The 22,249-nt window shown below is 40.4% G+C and overlaps 1 protein-coding gene across 2 annotated transcripts in view; it reads left to right on the top strand.

Annotated features, from left to right (window-relative positions):
* The window catches only part of wdr35 (WD repeat domain 35), a 120,614-nt gene that overhangs the window by 21,968 nt on the left and 76,397 nt on the right, over positions 1 to 22,249 (top strand). For both annotated transcript variants that reach the window (XM_078213050.1, XM_078213049.1), the window contains exons 10-13: positions 1,826 to 2,011; positions 7,527 to 7,587; positions 19,430 to 19,574; positions 21,398 to 21,467. In XM_078213050.1, the coding sequence (XP_078069176.1) occupies positions 1,826 to 2,011; positions 7,527 to 7,587; positions 19,430 to 19,574; positions 21,398 to 21,467 (462 nt within the window). The remainder of the gene's footprint in view (positions 1 to 1,825; positions 2,012 to 7,526; positions 7,588 to 19,429; positions 19,575 to 21,397; positions 21,468 to 22,249) is intronic.

Below are 22,249 nucleotides of genomic sequence, written 5' to 3'. Positions count from 1 at the left end.
TGATCCTACCTGCCAAAGACTTCTCATATCCCCTCCTGACTCTTCTTAGCTCTCTCTTTAGGTCCTTCCTGGCTAACTTGTAACTCTCAAGCGCCCTAACTGAGCCTTCACGTCTCATCTTTACATAAGTCTCCTTCTTCCTCTTCACAAGGAATTCAACTTCTTTAGTAAACCACGGTTCCCTCGCTCGACCACTTCCTCCCTGTCTGACAGGTACATACTTATCAAGGACACGCAGTAGCTGTTCCTTGAACAAGCTCCACATTTCAATTGTGCCCATCCCCTGCAGTTTCCTTCCACATCCTATGCATCCTAAGTCTCACCTAATCGCATCATAATTTCCTTGCCCCCAGCTATAACTCTTGCCCTTCGGTATATACCTATCCCTTTCCATCGCTAAAGTAAACGTAACCGAATTGTGGTCACTATCACCAAAGTGCTCACCTACCTCCAAATCTAACACCTGGCCTGGTTCATTACCCAGTACCAAATCCAATGTTGGCCTATCTACATACTGTGTCAGGAAACCCTCCTGCACACATTGGACAAAAACTGACACATCTAAAGTACTCGAACTATAGCATTTCCAGTCAATATTTGTAAAGTTAAAGTCCCCCATAACAACTACCCTGTTACTTTCACTCCTATCCAGAATCATCTTTGCAATCCTTTCCTCTACATCTCTGGAACTTTTCGGGGGCCTATAGAAAACTCCCAACAGGGTGACCTCTCCTTTCCTGTTTCTAACCTCAGCCCATACTACCTCAGTAGACGAGTCCTCATCAAACGTCCTTTCTGCCACCGTAATACTGTCCTTGACTAACAATGCCACACCCCCCCCCTTTCACCACCTTCCCTGATCTTACTGAAACATCTAAACCCTGGAACCTGCAACAACCATTCCTGTCCCTGCTCTATCCATGTCTCCAGAGTGGCCACGACATTGAAGTCCCAGGTACCAACCCATACTGCAAGTTCACCCACCTTATTCCAGATGCCCCTGGCGTTGAAGTAGACACACTTCAAACCACCTTCCTGCCTGCCGGTACACTCCTGCGACCTTGAAACCTTATTCATGACCTCACTACTCTCAACCTCCTGTACACTGGAGCTACAATTCAGGTTCCCATCCCCCTGCTGAATTAGTTTAAACCCTCCTGAAGATCATTAGCAAATTTCCCCCCCAGGATATTGGTACCCCTCTGGTTCAGGTGTAGACCATCCCGTTTGTAGAGGTCCCACCTACCCCAGAATGAGCCCCAATTATCCAGGTATCTGAATCCCTCCCTCCTGCACCATCCCTGTAGCCACGTGTTCAACTGCTCTCTCTCCCTATTCCTCTCCTTGCTAGCACGTGGCACAGGTAACAAACCAGAGATAACAACTCTGTTTGTTCTAGCTCTAAGCTTCCACCCTAACTCCCTGAATTTCGGCCTTACATCCCCATCCCTTTTCCTATCTACGTCTTTGGTGCCTATGTGGACCACGACTTGGGGCCGGTCCCCCTCCCCCTTAAGGATCCCGAAAACACGATCCGAGACATCACGGACCCTGGCACCTGGGAGGCAACACATGTTGCATTAGATTTGGTTCTACCAATACCTCAGACAGTTGTAGCAAAACTTTCTTACTTTTATACACCGTCCTCCTTGAAATAAAGGCCAACATTCCATTTGCCTTCCTAATTACTTGCTGCACCTGGATGTTAATATTTTGTATCTGCCATTGTAATGATTTATGAGGCCAAAGAAGTACATTTTTTAATGAAACAATTTTCTTTCAAATTTTAAGCAAACATACTGATCCAATTTTTGTCTTTTGGCAGTGGGGTTATTGCTCCAACACAGTAGTGTATGCATATACCAGACCAGATCGATTGGAATACTGTGTAGTCTTTTGGGACACCAAGAACAATGAAAAGTATGTAAAGTACGTAAGGAGTCTGATTTCAATAACAACATGCGGAGACTTTTGCATTTTAGCAACAAAGGCTGATGAGAGTTCCCCGCAGGTAAGAGATTATTTTTACTGTACACTACATTTCAAATTAGTATTGTAACCGAAATATTTAGTCAACTGTCCATGCAGCATTTATCCCAGAACTGACAAAATGCTTGCAATACTGAGATCGATAAACCTTTGTTCTGAAAGGTATCAAAGGGTGTGGAACAATGACAAATAAATGAAGTTCAGATACTGATCAGCTATGATTTAATTGAATGGCAGTGCAAGCTTGATGGATTGAATGGTCTACTACTGTCTGGCTTCATATATTTCCTTGACAGCACATTAGAGCAGCAAGATGCAGGGAAGGGCAAGGACATAGTATCCTCAGGCATGGATAAGAAAGCTTCAGATCCCAGAAAATGGTACAATTGACACAAATAATAAAGTATATACACCAAAAACATATTGCTCCAGTTCAGGCCCCAAGAGCACCAAAAGTTCTTGTCTTAAGCTGAACCTGCAGCTGCATGTTCAACCCCAGAGATCAGAAGCATCTTGCTACTGATAGAAATGGATGACCAGAAAGTTTCAATTCCTTCTAAAGATGGTGAGGTGGGGTTGGTAGGCAGCACTGCAATTTAATAAATAGGATAATTTTCAATTTTTGGCCTGACCCTGGATTCTCAAGGGTCCTCTGTACTGCAGCAGCACAAGGCTAACTACAGCATCATGTTCTCTGGGCAACCCTACACTTGGGCATCCAGCCAGTGAATGGTCTAGAAAAGAAGGTGGGAAGTTAAGAACGCCTGACTTGCATTTCTGCTTTTGAATCTCCATCCCATTTATCTGACCTTTCTGTTTGGAGGGGCAATGATCAGGAAAATTGGCTGAGTTTTTTCTTTTTGTAAGCAGGTGTTTCCTACTTCTGTAATTCACCAGTCATCATAATTTAATATTTTCCTCCCTAATTTTAATATTTTCTATAATCACACATCTATACAATCATAATCTAGCTAAATCAGAATTTTGAGAGAGACAACCTTAACTTCCCCTACTCTCAATCCTAAAATCAATATATATTAAATATATTTTCTAAAAATCACAAAAAAGGTTAGTTTTGTCCATGCGATTAGTTTTAACAGTTTATTCATAAGCAGCAATTGTGCCTCTTGAAATTAGTCAGAATTTTAGACCACAAATACATTAACAGAATCATTTTACATTTGACTCTACAATGTATCCAGCACAGCATTTCCCAGAAACTAACTTGGCCTTTAGGAGAAAAAATCCCATGCGCCTGTCCAACCATCCCCTAAATAAGTACTAATACAAAAGTAAGACCCTACTGATGCTGGAAACCTGAATTAAAAAAAGAAAAATGCTGGAAATACTCAGAAGGTCTGACAGCATCTATGAAGATTAGTCACCTTTCATCCCACTAGTCCCTGCATTCAACACATCATTATCTACCATTTCCACCACATTGAGTATAATGTAACATCCAAGCACATCTTTACTGTCCCTTTCAGCATTGCAAAGGTGCTGTTATGTCCCCAATACCCTGGTCCACTCCCCAACACGCTTTCCCCATTCCATGCTAGCATCGGAGAAGATCTGCTCTTACTTTCTCCCCGCCCAAAGCCCCAAATAGTCTCAACAGGTTAAAGTGACTTATTTGCACTTATTTTGGTTTATTTACTGTATTTCCTGCACATGATGTGAGGTTCCCCTCTACACCGAAGCCAAAGACAAAAGAGAAGGGAGAGGATAAGGAAAAGCAATAAGAACAAGAAGCAGTTTATAATGACTTGAACACAAAGTGATACCAGCATGACTGCTCATAGAAATCATAGAAACCCTACAGCACAGAAAGAGGCCATTCGGCCCGTCGAGTCTGCACCGACCGCAATCCCACCCAGGCCCTCCCCCCATATCCCTACATATCTACCCACTAATCCCTCTAACCTAAGCATCTCAGGACACTAAGGGCAATTTTAGCATGGCCAATCAACCTAACCCGCACAGCTTTGGACTGTGGGAGGAAACCGTAGCACCCGGAGGAAACCCACGCAGACACGAGGAGAATGTGCAAACTCCACACAGACAGTGACCCAAGCCGGGAATCGAACCCAGGTCCCTGGAGCTGTGAAGCAGCAATGCTAACCACTGTGCTACCGTGCCGCCCATTTTGCTGATTTTGTTTAACTTGTAATTTTTGTCTTTAAGGTACCTTGTTCCTAACAAATCAATTACAGTTTCTTACCACTGCTTCTGTTGGTACATCCCACAATGCCACTCCCTCACGTTGGAAGGGCACAATGTAGTTGAAACCATCAAGGACAGACAAGTTACTGGGTGGGATTCTCCCAAAAACATTCTAAGTGTCGAATTTGAATAAAAACTGGAGTAAATCCCGCTGGTTTTTTCTTCGGGATTTTCAAAATGAATTTCCTACACTGAGCATTGCAGAGTGCACTAGCGTGAATCATGCAAAAGATCAGTGGGCGGGGTCCATTCCCACTGGAGAGGACGGCAGCATAGCCGGGATTAGTGCCAGGATCGGTGCATGTGCAGTAGCCCCACACTGCCGGCCTCTCGATCGCTGGCCTCCCTCCCTCTGTCACCAAGCCCGAGTGCAGAGTGGCAGCAGGACAGCCTCGCCCCCTCTGGCCCCACCCCTTGGCACTGCCTGAAGCCTGCTGGGCAGTGCCAAGGTGCCCCTTGGCCATTGCCACTTTGTTTCTTGGACAGAGCCAGGAGGCCAGGCTGGCACTGCCAAGCTGGCAATGCCCAGGGGGCACCCATCTTACCCCCGACCTCCAGGGGGGCCTCCATGGGCTCCCTTTATGCCAATGGGATCAGGCTGCAAGTGGGGAACTGTTGTAAACCCTGCTAGAGTGAAACACTCCTGGTGGAGGGGAAGAGGTAGATTGTAGCGGGCCTGGAGACTTCAGTCCCGGGCCCGGTAATAAGATGCTAATTCTGATTTAAATAGCCGATTTCTGGTGCGGAGCTGACAGCGCCAGAAATCTGGCGGCTGGAGACTTGCAGAGGCCGTGGCACCCAGCTTGAGGCCCAATAAAAGGCCTCCACTTGAGTCTCCTGACTGGGAGAATTGCCCCTACTGTGTTTCATTAGCAGAGGGATTTAATACTAATCAAGAGGTGGTGCATTTGTAAAATGCATTGGTTAAGGCCCATCTGGACTTCTATGTGCAGCACCTTCTTAGAGGAATTATAATTGTGTTAGTGCCCAGTATAGGGGGGCAAAGATGACCAGCTTTCTGGAATTGAAAGATTGGTAAGATTAAGAAAATAGCAAAAGAGAAAACTTCAGGGTTACTTAAAAGAGTTTACAGCTGGGGTAATGAGTGAAACTTAAGGGCTAGAATGGGAACATGAGACCAAGGTCAACAAAATGGAGTAAATGGGCGGCACTGGTTAACACTGCTGCCTCACAGCGCTAGAGACCCAGATTCGATTCCTGGCTTGGGTCACTGTGCGGCGTGTGCACGTTCTCCCTGTGTCTGTGTGGGTTTCCTCCAGGCACTCTGGTTTCCTCCTACAGTCCGAAAGATGTGCTAGTTAGGTTCATTGGCTATGCTAAATTCTCCCTCAATGTAACCGAATAGGAGCCAGAGTGTGGCAACTGGGGGATTTTCACAGTAAGTTCATGTAAGCCTACTTGTGACACTAATAAATCAACTTTAAGCTTGTCAGTCAAATGACCTTTTCCTTTTCCTTTTTGAAAATTTATTCAGTCACCATGAGGATGTGCAATGACAAATGTACTTCAGCAAGCAAATTGTTAAATTAGTGGCTTCATTGGGCTAGTAATCCACAAGCCTGGACTAATGATCTGGGTTCTTGAGTTCAAATTCCACTAAATCAGCTAATTAATTTAAATTTAATTAACCACTTCTGAAATAAAAATCTAGCATCAGTAATGGTGAAACCTCTAGATTATTATAAAAACCAATCTGGTTCACTCATTTTCTTTGGGGAAGAAAATCAGCTGTTCTTACCTGGTCTAACCTATAACTGACTCCAGTCACAAAGCAATGTGATATTTTCATCTGATATACCTATCAAGACACTCAGTTGTAGTCAAGAAGGTGGCTTATCGCCACCTTCTCATGGGCAATTAGGACAATAAATGCTAGCCTTGTCAACAATGCTCACATCTTGTGAATGAATAAAAAAACTACCCAAGTATCTCTGAATTTTATATAAATAATAATATACAGATTTGTGTTTTACAAACAAAAACACGAAGACAAGACCAATGTAATCTTCTCATGAAGCTTTTACTTTTTCCACAATTTCTTTATCCTATTACTTAATATGTTATGTATTAACTTTGGAAAGTAACTATAAAAGTATTGTCAATTCTGTTTTGTAACTTACTGCTTGTTAGAGGTTAATTTGTTTTTCTGTTTATGTGCTGCATTTGAAAGGATGAGAATGAGATGGAATCTGTAGTTGCTATGGTAACGATTTCTGGAATTTATTTCACTGCATCGGTGCGATGGGGTAGGGGGATGGAGGGGAGGGGAATGAGGGGAGGGGAGGGAGGGGTAGAATTGTACCAGGCTCCAGATGGATTGTAGGAGATGGATTTAGAGGTATGGAGGTGACTAAAATTAGAAAATGACATTGGACATGAATCTGACGTGTTCCTACTCCCTACTATTTTTCCTAGGGGTGGTTTCTGTGCAAATATGGCAACTCACCTTGCAGAGACAAGAAACCAAATGCAGTTGCTAATAAGGCATTTAGCAGCCTTTCTTTCGAGAGCAATGGAATTTGACTAGTGGCCCATGGAACCCCCACAGTGTTTGCAGCTCACAACAGGCGGGTGCATAGTGACAAGCCAAAGTGTCATGAAAATTATATGTAATCTACGTGGTAAAGGAGCAATTCATCATGCCTCAAGTTAATCGCAGGCAAAGGCTTGCCATTGCCGTGGAGATGATGCTGAAGAGGTGGCTGCTGCCTCTTCTATAGAGATCAAGGGATATGGGGGGAAGGCAGGATCAGGATATTGAATTTGATGATCAGCCATGATCATAATGATTGGTGGAGCATGCTCAAGGGCTAAATGGCCTACTCCTGTTTCCATATTTCTATGTTTCTTATGGCCATTTTGTGTTTCCATTTCATCTTGCCCTCTCGCATCCCAAACATCTCAGCAGCATTCTCATTGTAGACACCGTGAAGGCTGCTGGCCGCTCTTTCAATCACACATGCTGAAATTATACTGCCTCAACCCACCTGCTGATTCTAGTTGGACAATGAGCTCAGAGGCATCCTCTTAATTGGGTGCTTCCTGGAAGATTGTATCAGCAGGCCTGCAGCTATGACAATTGGGCTGACAAACCAAAAATGGTACTGCTATCCAGAAAAAAATCTTAAGGTGGGAATATTCAGTCAGTTGTGTCAGCAATATCAGTATAAATGCATTTGTGTAGATTTTAACTGCATGCCAATTAAAATATAGGCTACATAATGCTATTTTTAGAGATGCATTTGATTATTTTTAAAATTGTCATAACTTCCTGTAATTTTCTTCTGTTTTAGTATGTTCTAGTGTTGTGTAATTCCATTGGAACGCCCTTGGATTCAAAATATATTGACATTGGTGAGTGTACAAATTTAATTTATGGATGAAAATATGGAAATTATTGTTTCAAGTAGTGATAGTGACTTGTATTCAGAAAGTTGAGAGTTGCAGTTTGATTGCTTTAGCCAGTTTCTTCTGATGTGACTGATATAGATTTCGTTATACTTCAACCGAAGTGGTCAATGTGACAAAAGATTTTTGTCTACTCAATTAAAAGAGAAGTATTGGCTGCAATTTTATGAGAGCGCAGGAAGTGACTCTGGGTAGCAGAAGGAGATGTAAAATGGATTGGGATGGTGGAAGATTACATTAGTCTTGTTCTCCAGTGCCATGTCTGTTGTCTTACTGCCACCACTGGGACTTCACCGGTGGATGGCCTTCAGCAAATTGAGACCCTTAAGTGGCCACCCAGGTGGAAATGTTGCCAGACAGAGGACTCTGGTGACTGCCTTGTGGGCATGGGGATATATGGGAGAGGGGGGGGAGGTGTACCTGCTGGAAGACTACCTCTCTGCCTTCAGGATTGCATCCCTCCCCCTACACATGGACACATACACACACACACACACCTTTGTCAGACTCCCATTGATTGACTCCAGCTCGGGCTTCGGTACCATTATTCCTACAAAACTCATCTCCAAACTTCGTGGCCTGGGGCTCGGCTCCTCGCTCTGCGACTGGATCCCGAACTTCCTAACCCATAGACTCCAATCAGTAAGGATAGGCAACAACACCTCCTCCACAATCATCTTGAACACTGATGTCCCACAAAGCTGTGTCCTCAGCCCCTTACTATACTCCTTATACACCTATGACTGTGCGGCCAAATTCCCCTCCAACTTGATTTTCAAGTTTGCTGATGACACCACTGTAGTGGGTCGGCTCTCAAACAATGACGAGATGGAGTATAGGAAAGAGATAGAGAATCTGGTGAACTGGTGCGACGACAATAATCTCTCCCTTAATGTCAACAAAATGAAGGAGATAGTCATCGACTTCAGGAAGCGTAGTGGAGGACATGCCCTTGTCTACATCAATGGGGACGAAGTAGAAATAGTTGAGAGCTTCAAGTTTCTAGGTGTCCAGATCACCAACAACCTGTCCTGGTCCCCTGTCATGCCGACCCTATTGTTAAGAAAGCCCAACACCGCTACTTTCTCAGAAGACTAAGGAAATTTGGTATGTCAGCTACGACTCTCTCCAACTTTTACAGATGCACCATAGAAAGCATTCTTTCTGGTTGCATCACAGCTTGGTATGGCTCCTCTCTAAGACTGCAAGAAATTACAAAGGGTTGTGAATGAAGCCCAGTCCATCACTCAAACTAGCCTCCCACCCATTGACACTGTCTATACTTCCCGTCGCCTTGGAAAAGCAGCCAGTAGAATTAAGGACCCCAAGCACGCTGGACATACCTTTTTCCCGACGGAAGAAGGTGGAAGAGGGTAAAAAAGTGAAGACACTTGCCAACCGGCTCAAGAACAGCTTCTTTCCTGCTGCCATCAGACTTTTGAATGGACCTACCTTGCATTAAATTGATCTTTCTTTACATCCTAGCTATGACTTTAACACTACATTCTGCACTCTCTCCTTTCCTTCTCTGTGTGCTTTGTGCTTTGTCTGTATAGTGTGCAAGAAACAATACTTTTCACTCTATACAGATACATGTGACAATAATAAATCAAATCAAATCAGTCGAGGACTAGGGGGTCAGAGTCTAAAAAATAGAGCCCGACCTTTCAGGAACGGACTTAAAAAACACTTTTTCACGCAAAGAATACTGGAAGTTTGGAACTCTTTCCACAAATGGCAATTGATGCTAAATCCTGGAAATTGGTCGATAGTAGGACAGTGGACTCCGCTGTTGCCTAGCCATTTTGTGCACATCTTAGGAAAGGCTATTATCAAAAGAGCTGTTAATGTTTGAGTGCTTGTTCAAACGTTTTTCATAAATGACCTGGATGAGGAAGTGGAGGGATGGATTGGTAAGTTTGCCAACGACATGAAAGTTGGTGGGGTTGTGGATGGTCTGGAGGGATGTCAAGAGTTACAGAGGGACATAGATAGGATGCAAGACTGGGCGGAGAAGTGGCAGATGGACTTCAACCCAGACAAATGCGTAGTGGTCCATTTTGGCAGGTCGAATGGGATGAAGGAGTACAATATAAAGGGAAAGACTCTTAGTACGGTAGAGGATCAGAAGGACCTTGGGGTCCGGGTCCATAGGACTCTAAAATCGGCCCCGCAGGTGGAGGAGGTGGTTAAGAAGGCGTATGGTGTGCTGGCCTTTATCAATCGAGGGATTGAGTTTAGGAGTCTGGGGATAATGATGCAGCTATATAAGACCCCACTATATAAGACTCGTCAGACCCCACTTGGAGTACTGTGCTCAGTTCTGGTCGCCTCATTACAGGAAGGATGTGGAAAAGATTGAAAGGGTGCAGAGGAGATTTACAAGGATGTTGCCTGGATTGAGTGGCATGCCTTATGAGGATAGGCTGAGGGAGCTCGGTCTTTTCTCCTTGGAGAGACGTAGGATGAGAGGAGACCTAATAGAGGTATATAAGATGTTGAGAGGCATAGATCGGGTGGACTCTCAAAGGCTTTTTCCCAGGGTGGAAATGGCTGCTACGAGAGGACACAGGTTTAAGGGGCGGTAGGTACAGGGGAAATGTTAGGGGGAAGTTTTTCACAGTGGGTGGTGGGCGAGTGGAATCGGCTGCTGTCAGTGGTGGTGGAGGCAAACTCAATAGGGTCTTTTACGAGACTCCTGGATGAGTACATGGGACTTAATAGGATGGAGGGTTATAGGTAGGCCTAAAAGGTAGGGATATGTTCGGCACAACTTGTGGGGCCGAAGGGCCTGTTTTGTGCTGTAGTTTTCTATGTTTCTATGTTTGCTTTCTGAAGCTCTTAGAAAAGTGTGCCATAAAGATCTGAAATGTGAATATTTTTAGTGACCCAATAATGTTCTGTACAATTTGTTCATCTTTATAATTTGCTGCTTGACCAGAAAATGGCAAAATTATTGATGCTAATATTACACCCCATTAGGTTACTTACCTGATATCTTAGTTTGGTTCAAATGACCAACTTAAAAACACTTGACAGGATAAGTAACAACATGGTTACCTGAACTGTTTTATACATACTAAGCAAGCAAAATCTCATAACTGGATGGCCTTTCAAATGGAATTTTGTTATTTAAAGGGTGATGGCCATTTATTACAATATAAAAGAAGATGACCGGAAAAATAATCAAATTAACAGAATGTAAATGGTTCTAAGATATTGAACATGCTGAATACCTCTCTTCAAATGCACTGATTTTCAGTATATTTTACTTAGTGGGAAAATGCCTAGGACACTGCAGTAGAAACGTGCAGAAAAGTTTATCTTGCCAATTTCTACAACGTTAACAGTTTAGATTATTACACATTTTTAATATTGGCGAGACAGCAATTGGATTGACAACAGTTTTCTTTGTGAGTTATGTATCTATTGCATCAATCGTGTAGATTTGAAAATATTGATGATTTGAATGATTAGATTCAACCTAGAGATGCAAAAATATATGATATTTGTGGATTAGTGCAGTCTCATTTGTTCTGTTGTATGCTTAATCACATTATTGAAAAGCAATTGATTTTTTTTACTGCATTACTATTACTTCGCTATCGCACGACTCAGCTATAGGTGTTTCAATAATGAATACCTTTAACTTGATTGAAGGGTAAATGTGGTAGGTTGAGGTTGTTTTTAGTCTTGGTTCTGAATGAGTTATGTTGTCTCACTAGCCTATGTTTCAACAGTGAAACCTTTCATCGGTACGTTACAGATGCAGCCAAGTATTCTTCTCTTTTTCTGTCTCAATGACATCCTGCAAAATTCTTTTTCAGTGTGGTAAGCCTTCCGTACACAAGAGCACTAGGATGTTGAGAATATTTAATGTGTTTAGCTGACATAATGCTGGAAATAAAATGGTGTAAGATTTTGAGTTCTCAGCCACTGTACTTTGAAGTCGAGCCAACTTCTCCATTCAGACATACTTGGTGTCCAGCGAGCTGGAAAGTATCTATCAGTAATTTTTAAAAATTTGCTAGCATTCTATAAGAATTGATGACACGTATAAAATGTTATATTTCCTCTATTCAGTAAACTTTATTGTACTTTGCTAAAAGCCTAAAAACATTTGCACTTTGACTTTACTATTGATTTATTTTTTGCCATGGTGGGAGATTTGTACGTAAATCAAGTTTTTTATATTGAGAATATTGCTCAATGTCATTAAAAAGTTGTTAACTTTCTGTGTGGGTTTATTATTTTGAATTTATTTTTAGACTTGCACAGAAAAAACTGCAGTTTAAATTATTATACAAGAACGAACACATTTTAAGTCATATTTCATAAAGCTGTAGATATGCAAAACCTTAAAATAAAGTCACTCAACCCTTAAATAACAAAAATGCTGTCAAAATTAAAAAAGGTTCCCAAAGCACGCAGACATTAAATTCTTCTACCACTCAGTTTCCTAAAGAGCCTCTATGAAATGACTCCGTTCTAGGGACCTTTCATTCTGTACTCGCTCTTAATTTTTCTTTTAAATAAACTTTCTATCAATTTCAATATTATTGTATTCACCAGTTTTTCAATATTTGAATTTGTGGCATTTCTAATAATTGCTTATTTGTAGCAATAATGCTGCCTTTTCAGCATCCCAGTGAGGATTTGTGGGCCAAGAGGGCAGGTCTTTATTTTGTAATCTAGTCTGTAAAAGTAATGTAGTGATGGGATGAATTGGGCTGTTTTGTAAGATTGGATTTGTAGAATATTGTAGCCATAAGAATTGTTGAATAAATCTTGTATTTAAAGTTAATTCAGCATGAAAACAAACTTGTAACAGTTTCATGTTAAACTGTGGCGACAGTTGCAAGGTATCTCGCTATTTAATGGGCTCTAGACTAACTGAAAATGTCCACCACACATTTTACATCTTTAATGCATGATGTAAAATGTTTCTCAGAAAATATGAAAATGTGAAATTGCTCAGTTGTGATGACTACCTCGTATCAAGTGTTGTTGGAAAATGTAATACATATTCTAACATGATTACATGTAATACGCATTGGCCGGTATTTTATGTCCTTTCCCTGCAGCGGGTTCCCTGGGAAAACGTCTGGTGAGCAATGCAACTAGTCGTTCATTTCCTGGAAGATTCTGCTGGTGGCCAATGGCGAGCTGCCTCCACTGCTAGAAAACATGGGGGAGGGGCAGAATCACAGATGTTGTTACCGCAAAAACTGGCCTGAAAATGTGCATTTTTATAAAGAAGTTGGATTTCTTCATTATTACCAATGTTATAATTTTTAATTATTGAAAAATGTAAGCCAGGAATCTCCCCCCAAAAAACGATTTCCCTGGAGAATACCGGGCCTGCTATTCATATTGAAAGTGGAATATGCGCGGGGCTGATTTCGCAAAAGAAAAGGGCCTGGGAGACTCACGATCGGCAGAACGCTGGTCACAAATCCCACTAAAGGCACCTGGCCCACTGCGCTACTCAAGCAGCGTGATGGGTTGGGAGAATCCTGGCCACAGTGAAAGATAGTGACACAAAAAGCATCTTATGAGTTATTTGAGAAAACGATAGAAAAAAAGCTTGTATGCTGTATTATTTGCTGATTTGCAAGTTTAGCTCAGTAGAATGGCAACACATTGTGAAGTAGTGCACCAGTGCTTGAAGTCATGTCTTTCAGAAACTTAAAAGCAGGCATTGCTGGGGCTCCTCCAGACCAGCGGCAGCCTCTTCTGTAGGTCCTGCTTACAGAATTCTAGAATTGCTTTGATCCCCACAGCCTCTCATTATCTTTAGTTACCAGTCATCTGACTGGCTCCTGTCACAGGCCAGCACTGAGACGAAGCATGAGAATAGGCAGGGCAAGGCCAGCTCTTACCTAGACAAGTCTGTTTGGTAAGAATTATCAGATGTAGTGTATTTTTGATTAATAAAACTTTTTGTTACAGTAAATATATTGTGCAATTTATCTTTGTGTGATCAAGGTAAGAATGCTAAGGAACTAATAGGTTGGCCTGATCATACTGTGGATTTTGTTAGCTTGCATAGAATGGGAATGAGTGAACTGGGAAGACTGGTGAGAAATCAAGAAAATGCTTAATCAATTGAAGTTTAATTTACTATTACATACGACATTGGTCACTTGGTGGTAGCCCCTGGAACACTTCAACCTACCATGGATTACATATGATATTTGGTACAGATATAGGCCATTCTGCCCAACAGTACATGCCGGTGTTTATGCTGCAGTGGAACCTCCTTTTCTCATGTAAATCTACCATTGTACCTTCTATTCCCTTCTCCTTTATACACTTGTATAATTTCCCCTTTAAATGCATTCATATTTTTTGCTCGAAACACTCTGTGGTAGGGAGATCCACATACTTACCACTTTTTAAGTAAAGATTTTCTTTTGAATTTTCTGTTGGATTTCTTGCTATGTTATATTGATGGCTTCTAGTTATGCTCTCCCAAAAGAAGAAATATTCTCTCTCTGCCCATTCCATCAAACATTTCATAATTTTAAAGACCTCTATAAGGTCACCCATCAGCCTTCTTTTTTTCAAGACAGAAGAGACCCGGCCTGTCAATCTTCTCCAGACGTGTATATCATGAATGTTCATACGAACAAGGAACAGGAGTAGGCCATTCAGCCTATTCCATCTGGTCTGCCATTTAATATGGCTGATCTGATAGTAATCTTGAATCTGCATCCCACCTGCTTCTGATAACGTATCACTGCCTTCTTACTAAGGATCAATCCTCTGCCTTTAAAAATATTCAAAGATTCTGTTCCACCACCTTTCCAGGAAGGGAGTTTCCCCTGTTTTAAATGGGCTACACCTTATTTTTAAACAGTGACGACTAGTTTTAGATTCTCCCACAAGAGGAAACACCGTCAATACCCCTCAAGATCTTCTGCCTTTCTATTAAATCGCCACTTACCCCTACACAAGAATCATTGTTATGGTGACCTTGATGCCCACTGGTAATCCATGCCAGTACTGCCTTCTTACAGAGGGTCACAAAGCACCTCCTGCCTGCAGAACTCTGTTCTCTGTTGTTTATTTTTAAAATGTTTTTTGTGGCCAGTTATATTCTGCTGGTGGATTAACAGCATAAGGTTGCCTTGTTCCTTTGTTGATATATCACCTTCCTGATATCCAAGAAGCCTTCCTGTCTCTCCTCCTTTATCTTCCTCTAAATCCCAGATGATCCAAAATAAGGTGACCAGCAGAACAATCTTTGAGGAGAGGTTACCTCCTCAACCAAATGTACAGTAAGTTTCATCCAATGAATAGAAGAGGTTTAGCAATGACAGCCTCTCTTTTCTTTTGGGATGTGGTTAGTACTGGCTAAGTTGGCATATTGCCCATCCCTACTTATCCTTTCATATGGTGATGAATTTTCTTCTTGAACCTGATGCAGACCATAGAATAATGAGGAATCATATGGAAGCGGGTATAAAGATTTCCTTTTATTGAGAGTGTGGTAAGAAACTTTATAAAACCAAGTTTGTTCATTTTTTTTCCCTCCGGATTTAACACTATATCTCTTTTCACATATCCTTCACACTCTGTTTAGGACCATTAGTAATTCCTATTTTTGTTGATAATTTATTTCTTCTTGTAGATGTTGCCTCCCTGATCACAGTCATTTATTAGATTATTTATTCATATTTTTACATTTTACATTTCGTGCTGATTACCACCTACCATCCTTTCACAGTTGATAAGTCAAAACTCCTCCATATTGAGCATTACTTGGAACGAAGCATTGAGAGTCACAAGGGTGCAGAATGTACTCTGGGGGCAGACTCCAAAGCCCATCACTAAGAATGGCTTGGTTGCAATACTACTGACTAAAGTGGCTGAATATTGAAGCTCATAGATATCAGACAGGTCTGTGGAAGGCTGTGAAAGAACCTACACTAGAGAAAAACTTGAGATATACTTGACCTACATCACCGATCTACCCGTTGTAGATGCATCCCTTCCTTGCAATTTGCTAGGAGTGATCACTACACAATCCTTGTGGAGAGGAAATCCCTTCTTTACATTTAGGATAACCTCCATCACAAGGTTAGAAGTGGGGGTGTTCATTGATTATTGTGCAATGTTCAGTTGCATTCACAACTCTCTGATACTGAAGCAGTCAGTGTCAGCGTGCAGCAAGACGTGGACAAAATGAAGACTTGGGCAGATAAGTGGCAAGAAACGTTCATGCCACACAACTGCCAGTCAATTGCCATCTTCAACAAAAGAGTCTAATCACCTCTTTTGACATTCAGTGACATTTCTGTCACTGAATCACTCACCACCAACATCCTGGGAGTCACCTTTGACCAGCCAAGAGCATGTCAGAAGCTGATAATTCTGCTGCAAGTAACTCAACTCTTCACTCTCTAAAGCCTTTCCGCTATTTACAAGGCATAAGTCAGATGTGTGGTGGAATACTCTACTTGCCTTGTCATCCAACAGCACGCAGGAGGTTTGACACCATCCAGGACAAAATAGATCGGCAGCCCCATCCAACATCTAAAATGTTCTCTCCCTCTACTACTGGTCCACTATGGCTGAAAGGTGTATAATCATTCAATTAGGTGCACAGCAGCAACTCACCAAGGCTTATTCCACACCACCTCTCAAAACCCAACCACCAAGAAGTACAAGGGCAACAGATGTATGCGAATATCACCACTTGCAATTTCCATTCAAAATAACACAGCATCCAGTCTTGGAAATATATTGCTCTTCCTTCTTCTCTGCTGGGTCAAAATGCTATAATACTGCTCTGGTTCAAGAAGGTAGCTCACCACCACCATTTCAAGCATTTAAGAATGAACACTAAATGCTGGCCTTGTTAGTGATGCTCCCATCCCATGAATGAATTTAAGAAAAATCCATTTAATGCTGCTTTTATCCCTGGTTTTTAGTTAAAATATTTTATCATTTAAGGTTAATTTAATATACTATTATTTCATATATTTAGCTTTATTTATTGGTTTCCTAGAAATAGTGTAAATTCTAACTTAGTTAAATATGTGAACAGATTTCCACACAACAATTTTCAGGTTATTGCATCTGTAAAAAATGCTTTAATGTTTCTCTATGTTTTCTTTTTACTGTTCTTCTGCAAATAGATACAAACAGTCCCAACGTTTACTTTATTCCATCATTTTAAAAAACAAGAAATAAATTAATTAATGCTATATATATGTTAGACTGCAAGATTTTTCAATATATTTGAGTTTAAAATGTGTAATTTCTATTTAATGTTATGAAATTTTGTTGACATTTTTGGTGCTAAATTGTATCATTGCATTTTGCCACTTAGCAGTGATAGTTCCTTCAAAGAATACTTAAATGTTTACAGAGAGGATACACATGCATTCATAGAGACCATTATTGCTTTTCTTGGCAATATCACGGCACTTTAGTGAATAAATACTTTGAAGTGCAGTTATTAAAGTAGACATATGCAACAGCCATTTTTGTTACAGGAAGATCCCAGAAATGGATTGAAGAGGACTGTCAGACAGACTGTAGAATCCTTTGCTCTTTGAATAGTTCTAAGGGCTCTTTACCATCCACCTGATCTACCAAAACAGGCAGTCAAAACCTCGGTTTTAACATCTTAGCATGGGGCCTCCTAACAGTGTGACAATCACTGTTTAGATTTTCTATTCAAGTTCTGAAGTGGCGCTTGAACTCTCCAAACTGAGAATGCTGTCAACTAAGCCAAGCTGAAGTATATAAGTATATTAGGAACAAAAACTGAATTTAATAATTAATAAAATGCAGCCATTATTTTAAATTTAGTGGTACTTCTACAAAACCTGAATCATCCAAAGTATGATTTTAACGGGAATTTTGTCATAATGTACACTGAGCATATTTGTCACCAGTTTCATGTCCATTTTGTAATGTGACATTTGGATGATGGATAAAAAGTCTCTGATACCTAAAATATAACACCCAGGGGAAAGTATGACTGTGACAATTGTAAAAGTAGCTATGAAATACCTGATCTGATGATTATATTTATATGTTTAAACTAAGATGCCCAACTATTCTGTGAGACCTAGTAGTTGCTGTTCCAGATGTGGAAGGAGTCTGGTGTGCAGCAGACCAAGATTGAATTTGAGAGGTTTGAGTATAAAGAGGTATTCTGGAGATTGGAAGTCGGGGAATATTGATGCATTACTTTCCCAAAAGAAAAAATAAGTGAAGTAGAATTTATGACATGGTAAACTGTACATGGATTAAGGAAATATCAAGTTTAATGATGAATAGCTTATGTTCCGTGCATTGTTACCTAAATCAAAGATTTTCATTATCATCCCACCATAACCTGTTTTCTGTTTCAAGATTACTAATGTTTGTTTAATTTTCCAAGGTTATTGTAACTTACTAGATCATTAAATCTTTTCAGATATTGTGGCAGATGGTAATGGAATATTATTTATATTTTGCCTGGCAGGCTGTTTATTGTGATGATATTGAGCCTTTAAGAAATGTATTTTAGTCATGTTTCTGTGCCAATTGTGTTTACTCGTCCTTTCCATTTATCAAAGCCATTCTGTCTGGATCCAGTGGCATTGTATTATTACGGCAGCAACCTATTTGATCTTAATTCATGCAGTGTTTGTTTTGATCTGAACTAATGCAGGGTTCTGCTGTTTTGTGTTTTCCCCTGGGATTGCAGAGTAGGCCTTGATTAGGTTGATTGACAAGTTGGGTCATTTGACTGGGTACAACAAGGCTTTCACAGAGAACTCAAGACAGTCTGCTTTTGGGATGTTTAGAGAGGTTGTTTTCTCTGCATCTCTTGCTCTGTCTGAAATGGGGACTGGAATCTGCCAAGAAAGAATCTCTTTGAGATTCTACTGCCTGAGGGTTGAACTTCCTCTGGAAGTTACTGCGTGAGAATTAGAAGACAAGTGTCTCTGGATCACTCTCCAGAAGTGTCAAGAGGCTGGAAATCTAGTACCCACACAAGCATCTTTGGTTTCTGTTCTAACTGGTTCTGAAGAAGGGATTCATGTCTGTGGGGTTACTGTGGGGGGATTTCACAGTAACTTCATTGCAGTGTTAATGTAAGCCTTACTTGTGCCTAATAAATAAACTTTACTGTTAAATTGCAACAATAGAGATAGTTAGCTGTTAAGAATTATGTTATGATGTGGAGATGCCGGCGTTGGACTGGGGTAAACACAGTAAGAAGTTTAACAACACCAGGTTAAAGTCCAACAGGTTTATTTGGTAGCAAAAGCCACACAAGCTTTCGAGGCGAAGGGGCTTAGAGCCTCGCAAGCTTGTGTGGCTTTTGCTACCAAATAAACCTGTTGGACTTTAACCTGGTGTTGTTAAACTTCTTACAAGAATTATGTTGTCAGATTTAAGTATTTCAACTGATAAAAGTTATGCTAATTTTTGTTATATTCTTAACGTGTTCTTAAATAAAGTTTGTTTTGATAAAAGTTTTCTAATGGGTCACTTGAATCATGCCTGGAATGAAACACTTTATGCAGGGACAGTTTGTGACAGAACTGTTGAAGAAATACTCAGTACAGTCTCATGAATTTTTCTTGCAAATATTTTGGAAAGGTATTTATATCAAAGTGGGATGTTATTTTTTAATAAAAAATAGATTAATCATGTACTAAGCAAAACAAGATACATTTGTACTGGCATTGCTACATTAGATTTATAATGATTTTACTGCCAGTTATTTCTGATTCACTTGAAAACATATTAAATAAAGCTATTGTTCTTTTTATAGATCCCTTGTTTATAACCATGACAAAAACACATGTAATTGTGGCCTCTAAAGAAGCTTTCTATACCTGGCAATATCGTGTAGCCAAGAAACTCACTGCAATGGAAATCAACCAGGTGGCACGAACAAGAAAGGAGGGGCGGGAGAGGTCAGTATTATCAATTGTTAGGGATATAACAAAGTTCTAACCAGTTTGACAAAGGAATGAGTCACTATATGACTGTGACAAAAGCTACAGTTCCCTTTTCTGAATTCTGACCAATGTCCCTGCATGTATAATTGATGTTGATTAAGGGCTGGATTGGGTCCGGCTGTGAATCCCCCTATGATTAAATTATTTGTTGGCATTCACTGTACAATCCCATTCATGAAAATAACCACCTTCAAGGGTGGTGACTCCTGCGGAACTATAGTCCAGCATGAACATAGGAGCAAGATTAAGCCATTTGGCCTCTCAAGCCTGCTCTGCCATTCATTTAGAGCGTGGCTGATCTTCTACCCCAATACCATTTTTCCTCAATGCCATTTTTCTACATGATCACCATACTATTTGTCTTTACTATTTAGAAATCTATCAATCTCTATCTTAATTGTACTCAATAACTCAGTCTTCACAGCCCTCTGGGATAGAGAATTCCACCTTTTCGAGTAAAGAAATTCCTTCTCAACGCAGCCCTACATGGTGGACCTTTTATTTTGAGACTGTGTCTTAGTTCTAGGCCCCCAACTTGGGGAATACTTGCTTCATCCATTTACTTTTTTGAGCCCTGTAAAGAGTTTTTATGTTTCAATTAGATCACCCCTCATTGCTCTGAGCTATAGAGAGTACAGGCCAAGTTTATGGGATAATCCTGCTGCCCCAGGAATCAGTCTGGTGCTCTCCCTCCAAGGCAAGTATATCCTTCAGTAGGCAAGGGGACCAAGCAGTACTCAATACTCCAGATGTGATCTCTCTAAGGCTCTATACAATTCCAGCAAGGATCTTTACTCCTGTACTCAAATTCTCTTGAAATAAAGGCTAACATACCATTTGCCTTCCTAATTGCTTGCCGCACCTACATGCTAACTTTCAGTGATTCATGAACAAGGACACATGGGTCCCTTTGGACACCAACACTTTCCAATCTCTCTCCATTTAAAAAAAAAATACCCTGCATTTCTGTTTTTCCAACCAAAATGGACTGACTTCATATTTTTCAATATTGTACTCTGTATGACATGTTCTTACCCAATCACTTCCTAAATCCCCTTGAAGCCTCTTTGCATCCTCCTCCCGTTTCATAAGCCTACCTAGTTTTTTATCATTAGCAGAGGAGTTAAATTAAGAGCCAGCTCTGATCTTATGGTTAAATTCACTTTAATGGATGTGCAAAATGCTTTAGGGTCAGCGAATCATGATCCTACTAAGCAGGTTGCCTATATTGTTTGTTGTCTTCTTTAGATAGAACACTGAAGTTGTCTTCAAAGTGGCCTTAATCTTGTCAGAGATGTGTGAGATCATCTGATACAAGATGGATGTTTCTCTTCGAGGCAATTTTCCAATGTGTTCTTTTCCATTTCTTCACCTGCCCCTGTCATTGCCTCTACGCCTCTCTCAGCCATGTAATGCAGAGAATTTCACTCTATTTGGATATCAAATTTTAATTAGATTTATTTATTTAAAATTAAATTTGATAAATGCATTTGGGTTGATACCGTATTTTAGTAGTTCAATGGAGACTTAATATCAATAATTAGTTATGACTGAAACATTCATAAATTAATCTTATTTGAATGTAACTTTAATATAATTGATTAATGGAATATATTTTACTATTTATAACTTAGTATTTGCACCCTGGATACTTTGGTATTCTTGAATCTAATATTTTACCAAAAGTAGGTGAAAATATTTTAATTTGTGGGTTTTTAATTTGTTTTCAAAATAGCCTTCTAGCAAAGAAATTTGATTTTTCTCTTTCATACTAACAGAATTTATCACGTTGATGATGAATCATCTGTTGGAGGAGACGGGACACTAGATTTCAGCAAAGTCTTTTCGGTAAGTGTTTCGTTTGTTATTAATGAAATAACTATGTAGGTTTGTGTTGCTGATTGTTTTGTGATTTTTGATAAATCCTGTGAAATACTTTACTAGCCTGCTGCTTATGTGACTGTTGCCATTTTTATTTTCTATTCTTTTGCCTGTCTTTCAGGGGGGACTCTGTTATATTTAAATCAGATTCCTGCAGTACAATTGAGAGCCAGATTTAAATTTAACAGCTGGAAAACCTGACAGATGCCAATTGAATAGGTTTTACTTTTTATAGCACTCCTTGTGGGCAAGGGGAAGTAGGAGTTCTTACCCTTGGTACTCAAGGAAATCTTTGACCTCCCTTCTACTATCATGACCTGTTCTCACTACCACATTCGATGATCTCTCTCTTCTACTTCATTCCGTAGTGATCTATGGCCATTGACACAGAATTATAAGTGCTAATTTGGAACGTTTGTTGTGAAAGGTATTCATGAGTTAGGGCGTTGAGCAAGGGAGGCTGTGCTGCAAGAAGCCCTTGAGCTTGGAAAAACCATTGACCTACCCCTCTTCTTTCAGCCACATCTGTCTATGCTCCAAGACACCGAATCTCAGGAATTAAATTAGATGATCTCCTCTGGTTCAAATTCTTGTTATGTGCAGCCGCCTTCTACAAGGACATAAAAAGATAAATACATGTTACATTAGGGAATTTTATATTTTCAAAGTGCCCCATTGAGCAGCCACCTTATGTAAGCATGTAGCTTGCAGTGTTTTTGTGTTGGTAGAATACTTCAGGTATGAAATTA

The sequence above is a fragment of the Mustelus asterias genome, chromosome 5, assembly GCF_964213995.1.
Source record: "Mustelus asterias chromosome 5, sMusAst1.hap1.1, whole genome shotgun sequence".
Taxonomy (NCBI): domain Eukaryota; kingdom Metazoa; phylum Chordata; class Chondrichthyes; order Carcharhiniformes; family Triakidae; genus Mustelus; species Mustelus asterias.
Note: the sequence above shows the minus strand (reverse complement) of the source record. Positions and strands in the feature narration are given on the sequence as shown.